The sequence below is a fragment of the Candoia aspera genome, chromosome 4 (assembly GCF_035149785.1).
Source record: "Candoia aspera isolate rCanAsp1 chromosome 4, rCanAsp1.hap2, whole genome shotgun sequence".
Lineage (NCBI taxonomy): Eukaryota > Metazoa > Chordata > Lepidosauria > Squamata > Boidae > Candoia > Candoia aspera.
This window is the reverse complement of record NC_086156.1, coordinates 51,413,618-51,428,496: the sequence shown is the minus strand read 5'-3', so window position 1 is coordinate 51,428,496 and position 14,879 is coordinate 51,413,618. Positions and strand designations below refer to the sequence as shown.

Sequence of the window (14,879 nt, the reverse complement as noted above, 5' to 3'; positions counted from 1 at the left end):
TCTGAATCTCTCCACATTCACATGTGTTGTTATCCATCAGCAATCCCCACTTGAGCATATTAGTCTTACACTTAGGCACTCCAACCCTCAACTGATTAACCGATTCCAACTGATTAAGTACTGTAACTTTCCTCTGATCTTGTGAGCATCTAAGATCTCTTTCACTTCAAAATGTCCTTCAATCATGGTGGGCACTGGAGGAGGTTGTTCTGGGTGCTATTTAGATGATTCTTGTACACCCTTCAGTAGGCTGCAATGGAAAACAGGGTGGATTCATTTCAAATTCTTAGGAAGCCTCAGTTGTACCATGACAGGGTTTACAATTTTCTCTTTTTCAAAGGGACCTACAAATTTTGGTCCTGATTTTTTAGATGGCTGCAATGATCTTAAGAAATTCATGGACAAGTATACTTTCTCTCCCACTTTGAATTCCCACTCTGGGGATCTTTTGTGATCAGCATATTTTTTGTAACTTTCCTTAGCTTCAGCTCGCGCTTTCTCTATCACTGGCCAATTGGAATGAATTTGCTCTATCCACTCACTGGCTGAACGGGATTCAGATGGCCCCTGTGGCAGCTCAGAGATCAGCACAAAATTTTGGCCATACACTATTTGAAAAGGAGACAGTCCTGTGCTTTGGTGCACTGAATTATTATATGCAACTTCAGCAAAAGGCAACAGGTTTACTCAGTCATCTTGTTGGTAATTTATGTAGCACCATAGAAATTGCACCAGGATGGCACCAAATCATTCCATCTCATCTGTCTATGGATGGCTCAACGAGCTTAGGGCTTGCGAGGCGCCAATTAGTTTTAAAAATAATTTCCAGAACTTAGAAGTATACTGGACACCTCAATCACTTATCACTCTATCAAGGACCCCACGTAATTTATAGATATGCTGGCTAAACAGCTTGGCAAGCTGGCTGGCCATGGGCATTCCAGTGTACAGAACAAAACGAGCTTGTTTAGAGAATAAATTGGTTACAACCCAAATTACCATTTTCTTTTTGCTTTCGGGTAACTCTCCTATAAAGTCCATGGTGATTTCCTTCCAGGGTTGGGTTGGGTTTGCTACAGATTGGAGCAGTCCCTGAGGTTTTCCCTCTTTTTTCTTTGCCAATGCACAACTGGGCAACTAGCCATGTACTCCTTCACATCCTGCCTGAGACTCAGCCACCAGAATTGCCTACATAGCAAATGTAGAGTCCCAAGTGGCTGGCTGACTTGGCATCATGGCTATGCTCTAAAATTTCCTTGCATAGAGCTTCAGGAACGTAGATCTTTCCTCCCGACCACCACAGTCCTTCCCTCTCCTGCAAGGCAGTTTTATTTCTCTGCAGCCAAGCAGTTTTTTAGCTCTCAGCTCAGCACTTGTTTTAAATCAGCCAGAGCTTTTGCTTTCTCTAACTTTCTCTGACTCTGAGTAACAACAGCCAGCCCTAGCTGTTGCTTTGGAAACACTGCATCCACCACATCTCTCTGGCTATTATGTTGCAGTAAGCAGGACAGAGAATCGGCCAAAAAGTTCTTTCCCCCAGGCAAATACTTCAACGTGAAGTTGAAACAGCTAAAGAACTGAGCCCAACGAATCTGCTTTGCATTCAATTTCCTCTGTGTTTTCAACACCTCCAAGTTCTTATGGTCAGTCCAAACCTCAAAAGGCTCTAAAGCCCCTTCCAATAAATGTCTCCATGTTAGCAAAGCCCACTGCACAGCAAACGCCTCCTTTTCCCACACATGCCACCTGCACTTGGTCTCAGTGAACTTTCGCGACAAGTAGGCACACAGGTGCAACTTGCCATTTGGACTTTTCTGCAACAACACTGCCCCAACTGCTGTATCTGAAGCATCAGCTTGTATGATAAAAGGTTTAGTGGGATCTGGGTGTTTTAGGATGGGTTCTGCCGTAAACAGCAGTTTCAGTTTGTCAAAAGCCTCCTGACACTCGGACTGTCCAGTTCAACACCGTCCCTGGACTCTTAGCTGTCTTCAATTCCCCCATTCCTTTCGTTTTTAACAGTTCTGTTAGGGGGAGCACCACCTGGGCAAAATTCAGGATGAATTGCCGATAAAAGTTTGCAAACCCTAAAAAACTCTGCAATTGCCTCCATGTTTTAGGAGGTTCCCACATCACCACATCTGCACCATTTCCAGATCCATTTCAATACCTCGACTCGAAACTCTGTATCTGAGGTAATCCAATTGTTCCTTGTGGAATTCACACTTTGACAACTTAGCATACAGCTTTGCATCTCACGGCTTTTTTAACGCTTTGAACACTACCGCACAAGCTCTTTCTCATTCTCTGAGTAGATTAAAATATGAAGATAGACTAACACTCCTTTGTACAAATGTTCATGTAAAACTTCTTTGATCAACTGCATAAACACTTCAGGACCACCTTTCAATCCAAAAGGTAAAACCAGGTACTCATAACTCCCAAGAGGGCAGTAAAACACCGTTTTCCACTCATCCCCTTTGCAAATGTTAACCCGAAAATAAGCTTCTCTCAAGTCCAGCTTAGTGAAAATTTTCCCTTTCGACAGATGAGCCAGCATGTCCTTCATCAAGGGCAGAGGGTACAGATTTACACTGCATATAGAATTTAAGCCTCTATAATCAGTACACAATCTCAAAGAACCATCCTTTTTTTTTCTAAACAGTACTGGAGCGGCCATTGGGGATTTGGTAGGTGGAATGAAACCCCATGCCAAGTTCTTGTCTATGAACTCCCATAACACTTCCTGCTCCTTCAATGACATTGAATACAGTTTCAGTTTGGGAAGCCTTGCCCCAGTTCAATTTCAGTAACACAGCCTGTTTTCCTATGGGGGGGCAGTAATTGATCACATTCCGCTTCCCCAAACATCTCCCTTAAATCTTGGTATGGCTCTGGAATCAGGTCCTTCTTAGAGGCATCACTCGCTCCTTCCTCCACAGAGGACACAGCTAAATTTTTTCTCTCCTTTTCTCCCTCTCCCTTTAAATTGTATCCAGCTGGTTACCCAATCCACTTGGGGGTTATTCGCCCTCAGCCAAGGCAGTCCCAAAATTAGCAAATGGTTCGCTATTGAAGTCACTATGAATCTTAAGGTCTCTTTGTGGGTACCCACTTTCATTCTAACCTCCTTAATACAGAACATTGCGGGGGGCCCCATGGCTTCTGACCCATCCAGCTAGGTAAAGACAATGGGTTCTTTTAGTCTCTGTACTTTCAATCCCAGTCCATTCACTATTACAGCGTAAATTAAGCATTTAGCACACCCTGAGTCCAACACAGTGATTAGATCTGCTCTTTTTCCTCCCCCCAAGGTCTGCAACTGCACCCCCACCATCACCATGGTGCCATCTCCACTCACCAGAGTTCCTGCACCCTTTTGGATCAGCCTGCCAGTTGGCACCCTTTAGGGCAGGCTGGCCTCATTTCCCGCCAGCGACTGGGGTTTGTCGGATGAGTCCACATCTGGGCTGTCAGACTCTGTGGCCAGTGGCACATGTTCACTTCCAACTGCTCCTTGCTTTTTGTGGTTGGAGATTTGGTGGGCTTGGGCTTCAGCTCTGGTGAAGGGCCCGCAGTACTGTGTGGATAATCAGTGGCCTGATGACCTCCTTTGCTGCATTTGAAACACAATCCCTCTCTCAGGCAACGTTCCTTCTCTTCATCCCACGACAGTCTCACCGATGACTTCGATTCTGTGCTCCCTGGTACGATTGGCTTCTTGATGTTTGGTTGCAATTGGCATTGTCTTTTGAGGTGGATTTTGGTGTTCTCCACTATGCCTACTAAACATACCCACTCTCTCAGGTTGACCTTCGCCAGGCACTGATCCAGGATGTTGGGCTGCAGCCCCATCTGAAAAAACTGCAGCTTGAGCGACTCCAGCCAGTTGGTCAAGCTCCCTGCCAGGCTTTGGAACTCCATGGCATATTCGGTCATGGACTGGTTCCTTTGCCTGATGTACTGCAAATTAGTTTTGGCCTTCATCTTGGCCAGTCTTAGAAACAGTTTCTCAGGGCAGTCATAAAAGCATCAAAATCCCGGAGCTCTGGAGCTCTAGCATCATGCAACATCACCATCCATTTGGAGGCTTCTGCCACCAGGTGAGTGGACACATAACTCACTCACTTCGTCAGTAGTGAAAGTGTCTCCAAATTCATCCATAAATCATGTGGGTAAGGAGGCCAGCTCATTCAGGTCCCCTCCAAACTTCACTTTCAAGTCATGGAACTGTTTCGGGCTCTCAGCTCTTTTCACTCATCCTGGGGCAGGCTGAATTAGCGCTCGCCTCCCAACTGGCTGGCCTCTCATTGGTTCTGGCCCTGCAGCCCCATCGTCCCTCGACTGGATGTGATCCGATGTCCTGGAGTCATCTCCCGACACCGATGGAGCACTCTCTAGAGTGCGCACCTTCCGAGTTAGGTGACTGACCAACCTGTCCATGGTATCTTTCAAGCTGGCCAGCATGTTCACCACCAATTGCATCTCTTGTTCCAGTCAGGACAAACGTCAATCAGCCATCAGCTCCCAGCTTCTTGCTGGAATGCACGCCACCTCGCCGGTGTTCTGTTCCCTCTCCAACCCCAAACATCCAGCCAGGTTTGGGTTTCTGAAGGAGCTTTCTCCAACTGGTCATTGGATCCTGACGAAGGGGGGTGGCTCACCTGTTTCTTTGCTTTCGGCTTGGCTCCCTTCTCCGCCTTTCCTCCTTGAGCTTTCACTCCTCAATCTCTCATGCTGGGACTTCTTCCTCTGTCATTATCTCTGGCTTGGTTTGATTGGAGCCCTCCATTCTGTCCAAGTGTGACTGTAGAGAGCGAAGGCTTAACTTTCCTCAGAGAAGGTAGCTTCTCCCAGTAAAGTTAAAATTGGTACAATTGCAGCTTTAAGAACTGACACTTTGAGCCCCAATAATGACCTGACTCATGCAAAATTGGAGTATGCAGAATTCAGATTTATTGAGAGCAGCGTACAGATCAGAAGAAAAGCTGCAATTGAAGATTCCTGCCTAAACTACCTAATTAAAAATGAGCAGACACCCCGTTCCCCCACTTACATATCTTCCCAGCTAATTCCAACTGTTAGGCATGCCAAACACAGATGTTTCTACTGGTACGACCTTGACATCTTCCCTTAGCCCAAACAGGATAGTTTCACACTCCTTGATATTCCCCCTGCCATCTGGTTCTTGACACACATTAGCTCATCATGGCAGATGAACACGATCATAAGATTCATCACTCATCCAATTGTGGAATCTGACACTAAGGGAGAGGACAACAGACTTTATGTATGTATTGCATGTATCTGGCGTGAACAATATACATTTTTCTTTATGCAGTATCTTTTCCAGTGAAGAAAAGTCAGAAGAGATGCAGTAGCGCTGTGGGTATAATGTCCAACCCTCTCCCACAGTTGGCCATCCCTCATATATTGCATTTCCCAAGATACATTTGCTGGAAATATAAACATTAAGTATGCATATTAGCAGTGTTAAAATGTAGCACTAAAATATAGCTACATGGACTTATGTATCCCCTACGCTGTGTACAAGGGTTGAATGAAAAGTAATGCCTCTACCTCAATCACTCTAAATAGGGATATTTTAATAAATGAAACAGGAGAATCATCCTTGAAATGAGCTATTTTGTTAGCTGTGTTTACTTCTCCACATGATCACCATTCATTACACACTTCTGCCAACAAAGGACACGTTTCTTAAAGCCATTATGAAAGAACACCACAGTCTGTTCAACCAAGTCCTGACAGTCCTTTTGCCTTTTCATTTAAGTCAAGCAGATGCCTATGAAGACATTTCTCCAATTTGGGGAAAATGTAGAAGTCATGTGGCACCAAGTCTGGACTATATGGCAGATGGGTAAGACGGTGAGACCCAATTTCATCACTGCCTCGGCTTATGAGGCACAAGTCTAGCATTGTCAAATTACTGAAAAATTTCCTTTTGCTTCCAAACTCTGCTTAATAATTATTTCAGTTTTGAGTGTTACAATGCAGTACGGTGGTGCCAGGTTCAAGCAAATCTATGTGAACACCACCATCTGTGCAGCAACAAAACTGAGTTTTCCGGCTAGTCTGGGCTCTGAATTTTTTTTTTTCTTGGTAGATGTTTTCTGATGACATTCCGTGGACTGGCACTTTGCTTCTGGTTCATAATGACAAACTCACATTTCATTGGCTTTCACGAAGTTGTGAATAAATTATTCTTCATTCTTGTAGCACCTCAACAATTGCTGGCAAATTTCAACTTTTCATCTCTGCTGTCAGCATGTGAGGAAACCATCTTGTACAAACCTTCCAGTACTGAAACCAACAGTAAAGTTACTGAAGTGTTCCTGTGAAATGCCGAACTTGATAGCAGTTTCCCTCAGAGTGATCTGTCAGTTTCCCTTAATTAAACACATTAAACATATAATACAATTCAATTCAACACGTTAACATACAATACTCATATCAACACAGTCACCACAAACAATAGTGGTGAGTTTGAACTGGGGAGACTCCTTTGGCAATTAAAATTCAATTACCATGTGCTTAAATCACACTAAGTATTCACTATAGGCTATCAAAAACAATAGCAACACATCCTTTTCTCACAGCAGCTTCCTACTCACCCAAGCGAAAGAACAGATGCTAAAGAACATGTCAGAGCTTGTTGTGCATCAGTACTGCCATCTGTTGGCAATTTACAACATTGGAGGCATTACTTTTCATTCAATTTCTTGTAGCTGGAAAGAGATCACATCTTTTCCTTCCACTTTCAACCACTGACAATTTTAAACTGGCTAATCTTGTAATTTATTAAAACCAACTTAAGCCTGGTTTCAGCAATCCATTAGAATTAACCAATCTTTACTGGATTTTGCTTTCAAGTTTGTCACATAGCAGTAAGCCATAGTTTAAGCAATGTATTCAATATAACTCAATTCTCAGCCATAACCTTAAAATTTTCTTGTAAAAGGTAAAAATTACTTGTAAGTTTCATTGTGGAAAAATGGAAGCACTTTTAAGCAACTTTAAAAAAAAAACGGAAAAGGGCATGATAGAGAATCAAAGTTATAGAATACACCATTTCAAAGTTATTTAGCATTCTTAAATTTCAAGAGTGTTATAGGGTGAATCAGATACTTGCAATGTGTTCTAATCAATATTCTTATGACAACTTAATGATTAATAAAATAAAAATCTATTGAGCACATTATATTTGTATTTCTGTAGAGGAATATCCTGCAGCAGCCCATCTGATTGATTTGCTATTTGTCTATAATTAATTAAACTGTGAAGAGAAATATTAGGCTGTCAAACAAAATTGTCTGATGTGTTTGACTCTTTAAAGGGTGTTCATGAAATTGAAATAGTTAAACAAATACTTGGTCTACTCAAATAATTTGATACTGGTTACTAGTGGAATAAAGGCACCCATATTTACGCTTATTTCAATCATTTTAAAACCCATAGTGGCAAGTCAATATAAACTTTTTTTTAAAATCAGCAGCACATTCAATTCAACTGACTATACGCAGTTCTCTTTTAAGCCAGCATTCATTCGGGTTCCAACTGAAAGGGGTGACAAACTTTTCCAAATCATGTATCTCAGTATCAGTATGCTTCCAATACACATTGCAAAAAGTGAAGAAAAAATGTTTACCAAATTATTGGAAAATGTTTTTACTGAAATTGAAATGTATATATCTTATTTAAAAACAAAAAGCAATTTGCTGGTGTCATTAATTAAATCCAAGTGAACAAAACTACTGTACAGCTTTTAAAATTTTCAAAGATTCTCCACAAATTTATAAAATGGTGTTGAGATGACACATCAAGTCAACTGAAGACACCCAAGTACAACCAAAAATAATTTATAGGCAAGAACAATTCAAAACAGTTTATGCTCACAAATTATACTCCCTCCCCATCAGTGCAGAATAGCATAGGTCATGGAGAAATAGGGGAACAAGCATTCATCCAAATACAAGTAATTAATTGACTTTCTTAGAATAGTTGGAGTTTAAGCACTTCACTTAGGCATAATTAAAAATGGAACTGAAATCAAAAACATTACTTGACATGTGGCGTTTTCACCCTTTCAATGTTCATTACATCATTCAAGATTTAAGCTGATAAAAAGGCACGTCCACAACAAGGTCATGAAGTAACCTACCTTCTGTGTCTTAATTTCCCACAAGTACATCTATTAATACACAATCCAGAAGAGTCAAATGTTATCCCTCTAGAGATCGTTGATCTTCAGGTAACATTTAAAGACATTTGTACAGTTCATTAAGATGTGCAACTGCTAGTCAAGTATTTGGTTGTATGGAATAGGCACTAAGACTGGTCTTTCCACTACAGCCAGAGAAAAAAAGGGAAATGACTGTTGTCACCTGGGAGTAAACATGGGAAAATGCAGGGCTGCACCTATTTTTTTTAAGTTATTGTTTGGCTTATGGATCCTTGCTTAATTTCAATATTGACCCTTGGTGACAATTACATTTCCTTTTTCTCCATGAGGAAGTTTCAACTCACTATTATTTTACAGAGTGGTTAAAAAAAAAGCAGAACTGCAGGAGTGTATCATTCAAGAAACTGAAAACATGATGCATAGGCGAATTTTCTCAAGGAATTTGTTGCAAAGCAAAATACTGTACCTCAGAGGTTTTATTTTATAAACCTCCCAATTAGGTACTAATGGTAATGTGTTCTGATGCATGCTTAATTTTCATCTGGTTAGGACTTTAACAAGAAGCCCAACTCTGACATTTACACTTCTTACATTCACACTTTATACACAATTTATACAGAGAATGCTGTTTTGACAGCTTTACTCTCAAGACCCCAAACCTGATTGCTATTATCGTACTACTTATCTCCACACAAATTACTATGTGCTCTGCTAACATCAAAAAATAAAACCAGCATAAAAGTACAAGCAAGTAATAGACAAACTGGCACAGAAAGATAAATGCCCAGGATAAGTTTACATTCAATTGGATGCAGTGTAATAGGAAAGCAGTACTGCTTCTAGAAACTGCATCTACTGGCCATAGCTTGCGTTATTTTATTTTTTTCAAAAAAGGGCAACCACCTTTATTTACTTTGCTTTTTTCCATGCCTGTTAGGTCATTTCTACCTCTTATAAGGGCATTTGGCTATGGCAGTGAAAAGTTCATTTACTAAACAGCTCATTAGAAGGTCAACGTGTTTTCAATATGAAACATTCTATATGGTGAAGTCAGATCCCTGAAGAGACTTGATGTTATTCGCCATTCTTGATGACTTCATTTTTCAACTGGAATATCAGTCTGTCATACATATGGCAACATCACTTCAAAATTATATGGAAGCCTTCGCCATTTTCAGCTGCAGAGGGAAAAGAATGACGAATAACAAAGTGAAGTTCATAATGTTAATACAACTTATTAATTTTTTAAAAAAGCATTTATGATACTGTTTAGATAATGTGACTATAAACAGAAGGAAATCTCTTAAAGGTACTTTGTAACAACTATTTCTTGGACCCATAAAATTATTCTGCAAGTTTATGGGCTCATAAAATCCTGAAACCACTATGTGGCTTTGAGACAGGACATTTTTCATTTCATTTCATAGAAAAAGACTCTGCTAATATCTTATGCTCAAATATCAGGTACCATTGGATTTCTGAAGATGCTGGAAACTCACAATGTACACCATGAAAAAAGGCAATCATAATACTTCTTCAGGTAAAATGTAATTCTTTTCAGAACTGTTTTTTTAATGAAAAGGAAAATATTCTCCAGATCTCAGGAAAAAAGGGAGGGCATTGAGCTCTAAGTTTGCTATATAGAATTGGAAAAACACACAAAGGACTTGAAATCTAAGAAGACTTGCACCACTTTACATACAGCTGGATGGGGGCTGATTTTTGATCTAACAGCAATCCTTCGCTCTTTATTATAGGGTGGCCAGACAGTATTCAATCTTGGAGGAGACTTCGGAGTGCTACTCAGAACAGCTGCCATATGGAAAAATCACTTGTAATGCTTGGCTAAAAGCTTAAAGCCATTCCATTATTTTGTATTTATTCCATATAATAAATGTGTGTACCCCCATCCCCTTTTCTGTGTCCAGAGGAGGAAGAAAATCTAAAGTGGATCTCTATCCATTTCCAGAGATGCATTGCAAACAGAGCCTTGACCTATCTCTGAGCAAGCAGGTTTGCTAAATTAAACTGCCAGCATCCATCATGCTGACCAGTCTTCCTAGGGATGCTGGGAACTCTAGCATAATTTGTTGTTCCACAGTTGCCCAACCCTGCTACATTTTTTAGGTTTGGAAGCAAGTACCGCAACTTGACACTAGTAGGCTGCTGAAGTATTTGAGACATTTTGGATTATGAACTATCTTGGATTGTATATGCTTCAAGAAGTATACTAATGCAAGTATGCTGCTCAGCAACTCCTGAAACTGTGTCCATAGATTCTGCATGTAGGAGAGTTTTACCTAGACCTTTCCCAATCTTACCCCTATTATCCTGGATGTTACACTTACAAAGCTATAAAATAGAAACAGGAAGCCCCTCTATGAATAAAAGTTCTTACCACAAAAAGAAACTGGAAATACAATTGACCCAATGTAATTATTGAAACCTCACTGCTTATTTTTAGCACATATTCCCAATCAAGAGGACATCATGAATCTCCCAGTGCCTGCCACAACTCTGAATCACTTCAGAATCCTAACATCCATAAATCCCAGATAGCCAGCATTAATTTCAAGACTCACTTTACCAAAGGCTATTAAACATGACTTCATTTTATATCTTTTCCTTAGCAGGTGAGGAATCTCAGTCAGAAAAACTGTTCCTCCCTGCACAGTGTGACATGTAAAATCCCACATCAGCTTCCATTTTCTGAAGGGAGGTAAACTGCTGTAGCCTAATGACCCTTGCTTGGTAGATACCATTTTCCCATCAGGAAATTCAGCCTTTCATCTCTTCAAAAAGCCATCCCAATAAAAGGAAGATCAGCTTTCAAAAATCCACAGGAAAAGTGAAACAAGAAAATGTCACAGAAGATAGTTAACATCTTAGCCATATCTATCTAGTCATCTTTTTTTCAGCCACAGCAACCTTGTACTACATCTGAAAACATCTCAAGTTATGGCATCACTGTAATTATATACAGTATGCTGAATAGAATTGGTTCTTCATGGCAGACTTCCTACATACATAGTTCTGAGCAAAAGGAACAGGAGATTGTGTGTTAGTTTCCAATGTAAATCCTGGAATTTAGATACAAAATCTAGTGAATCTAGTGAAACTAGCCAAAAACAATTTCAAGAAGTCTTTTGTAGACATTTTTAGATTAAAGAGAAAAACCTTACTATCTATCCCTTAGGATGTAATGTACATTTTTTATTAAATGACTTTTTATTCTTCCATATATACAGATTATCCCTTCGAACTGCAGAATGTAAGACCTCCAAGACTATTATATATGAGTAATTGTATTATTTTGCCTGAGAAGGCAGGTAAGTTAATCCATTTTATTAGCGTAGCAGGAAGTCAGGTGTGGTATTCTGTCCCCATCTTTCTATTTTTTCCCCTCTTTTCAGTATCATCTATTACAAGATGTAACCTGACGCTAGTGTCGATGTTCCAACAATTTTTTAAACAGCCACAGTACTTTTTTCTGTGTGATAGAACTATTTATTTGTATGAACACTAATTTATTTTTGGTTACATATTTTGTTTACAGTATAACATTTGGTTAAACGTTATAATCAGATGAAAAAGGTCTACCACAGTATTGCTCTTTTCAGCAACTCTTGGGCCAAACTCCATTAGAAATGGAAACATGCTAAACTGATTTAATATTATATGCAAAGCTAGTGGCTTAAAAAATAAATTCTGGAAAGATCAATTAATGTGTTATAGTTAAAAACTAATAAATGCAAAGTGTGTTATTTGAGACATCAGATAATAGTGCTTGATTTTCTCTGTTCTCATCATTACCATCGTACCTTTTATTGTGGTAACAAGGAAGCAGCTCTCATCTTCAAAGTTCTGAACCATCTAGGGGGAAAGATTATAAGTACCATTTCTTATTGACAATAGGCAGCTCAATTTAATACATTACAGAAGAAGTTGCCAAATTGTTCCACAAACATCCTAACCCTCTTAATGCTCTCCCTTCCCATTTGAGCTAAGTTCTTTCCTATTTTAGCCAAAAGTGCAGTGATGCCTAACAATGCATAATTTTAACATTTCAACTGCATATCTACAAAAAGTGGTAACGTAATAGGCATATATGGGCATCTGATTTATTTATAAACGAAGTTCACATATTACATACTATGTATCTGGAATATTCCTGGGACAATGGTGATCACAAATAGAAGAATGTCCATGAGACCAATTTTAAGTCAAAGGATGAGGCAATAATCATCACTTTGTTCCTGAACACCGACAGCTTTAAGAATTAGAGTTATTTCCAATGATTTTTGCTGTAATTGATAGCAGGAAAGTTAAGCTGATAGGAACCAACTGTTTGCATATGTAGTATAAGAATTTTGACCAATTCATTTTGTTAGATGCCCTAAGTTCCAAGGAAGGCAAGATATTCATTAATTAAGACTGTATGAAAAATAAATTTCATATATTAAACTGGATTAGTATGCTTGTTTGATGGTCTATTGTCAGCACTTCATTTGGAATTTGAATTTGTATCCTTAATTATAACATCCATCTTTGTGGACAGCAGTAGCAACTATGCCACTAAGGAAATGCAAACCTGATTGTGGTTTTTTGGAATTTCTGAATTTGAAATGTGCGTTGGTGAGGGAAAAATGGAATTTACCTGATCACTGACAAGAATATGGATGCCAGTAGGACCTTGTCTGTACACCTGGTTAATTTGATGCAAAGGAATATTGAACACCAAAGCAAGCTTGCGAGTGACTTCCGAGGCAGCCATTTCTTCCAAGTAGAGTGCATGGTAAACTAAAATAAAAAATATCTTAAGAAAAGATCTTCTAAAAGACTCCCTAGCACTGTACTTCAAACACAAGTATCTCTTGATTTTGTTCTTTTATGAAATCGTTAGAACTCTATTCTACAAGATGGCAATGTTCTGGAGCATAACATATTAACATATGGACCATTAAAAACCTTTTTTATATTTTAGATCTGCAACACTGATGTTTGAAACATGCAACCTAGAGACACATTTCCCTCACCTGAATTCAAGTAAGAGTTTGATTCTTTGAATTAAGTTGTGCACAACCTCAAGTCTGAATGCCAGCTGCCTGAAAGACAGCACAAACCTTAATGGAGATCATTACTATCTTTCATAATATCCTTGAAACAGAATTGAGCCTAGGAACAATATATTCTTTCTAAATAATTTTCAAAATGCAGAGTAAACTCAAAAATAATACAATGGCCACTGAAAGAACTATGGTTATGCCAAGGTGTGCATAAAAGCTGGCAATGGACTGGCATTGGTCTTTGCCTTTGTTCTCAAAATTACATGTTTCTGAAAGTGGAAGCATCCTCTTGTGCCAAAAATATTTATGACCTTACTCTGTGCAAATGTAACCAATCCTGACTGCAAATGCAATATCCACAGGGCTTGAGAAAGAACAACAGAATATTTCTTATAAATTGAATTTTTGAGAAGACAGAGAACAATCTCCTGTTTTTTTTACTACTTTCTCTAAATCACAGGATTAAAAAAAATACTCTGTGAAAGAAAGGTTTATTGCTGAATATCCTTATATCTGGCTAGTGAATTTGTGAATCTCTCATAATGCACTTCTTTAGTAGGTTTATCTAAAATCCAACATTCCTTCTCTTCCTCTGGACTATGCTGATCCAGTTGTCCTGAAAGTGATTGGACAATTTTTTGGAAGTTATTCTTCTGACCAAGAAGTAGTTTGAGATGCTCCACATAAAACAGGCTTGTTACAGAACAAAGCGGTACAAAACCGTCAATCCACCCTCCAGGCAGTTGGATCAATATGGTTGGAAGAAGCAACAGAATATGTGGAAGGATATTTTTGTTCCCAGAACTTTTCTACTATTATGGATGTACTTTTCTCTAATCTGAATGAATAGGCTTACCTTCCACCATATACTTGTATATAATTTACCCTTTATGTCTTTCATCATCATGGAAAAACTTCCTACAGCACTCAGAATATGGTTTTGTAAGTTTTTAGACCAGATGTTTTTCCTAACATTTGAATATAGTACACTTGTTAATGCAACCAAAAAGGCATGCTCCTTTTGTCCTAGTATTGCACTGAAAATTTTATTTATGCAAAAGAATATCTATAGTGGTGCTTAAAAGTTTGTGACTCCTTCTTCAATTTCAATTTTTTTGCATAAATACTACCTAAAATGTGATCTATTCTCCACACAATCCAAAAACTAAATAAAGAGAAGCCAATTAAACAAATTCAAAAGGGTTCACGAACTTTTAAGACCACTATACTTAAGTGCACCTTGTAGTGTATATGTCTCCTTTCAATTTCTTCATTACACAGTACTTTAAATTTGTCCGTTAAATTTGATTTACTTCCACTAGCTGTATTTTCAATGCCTCAAGTTCATACATTTTCCCCTGAGTTACCTACAATCTCTCTCAACTTCTGTTATTTATAAATCTGATGAGTTGATCCTACTTCTCCTAAGATGAATAATTAAGATGCCAAATATAATCAGATTAGGAACCTCTAGAAATCCCAACACACTTTTATACAGACACTATTTGTCAATCAAGCACCTGTGGAGAATAATGTCTTTTCAGATTTTCTGTTAAAGGGTTATCTAGATCGGAAGCTATCTTTAAGTCTCCTCTGTTTGTCAGCTGTGTCTC

At 38.9% G+C, this 14,879-nt stretch overlaps 1 protein-coding gene across 2 annotated transcripts in view; it reads right to left on the bottom strand.

The window, feature by feature from the left end:
• Window positions 1-7,670: 7,670 nt before the first annotated feature.
• Window positions 7,671-14,879, bottom strand: part of UBP1 (upstream binding protein 1) — a 33,273-nt gene continuing 26,064 nt past the window's right edge. For both annotated transcript variants that reach the window (XM_063304123.1, XM_063304124.1), the window contains 3 exons: window positions 12,858-13,000; window positions 12,022-12,073; window positions 7,671-9,378 (listed from right to left, as the gene is read on the bottom strand). In XM_063304123.1, the coding sequence (XP_063160193.1) occupies window positions 9,341-9,378; window positions 12,022-12,073; window positions 12,858-13,000 (233 nt within the window). In that variant the 3' untranslated portion in view covers window positions 7,671-9,340. The remainder of the gene's footprint in view (window positions 9,379-12,021; window positions 12,074-12,857; window positions 13,001-14,879) is intronic.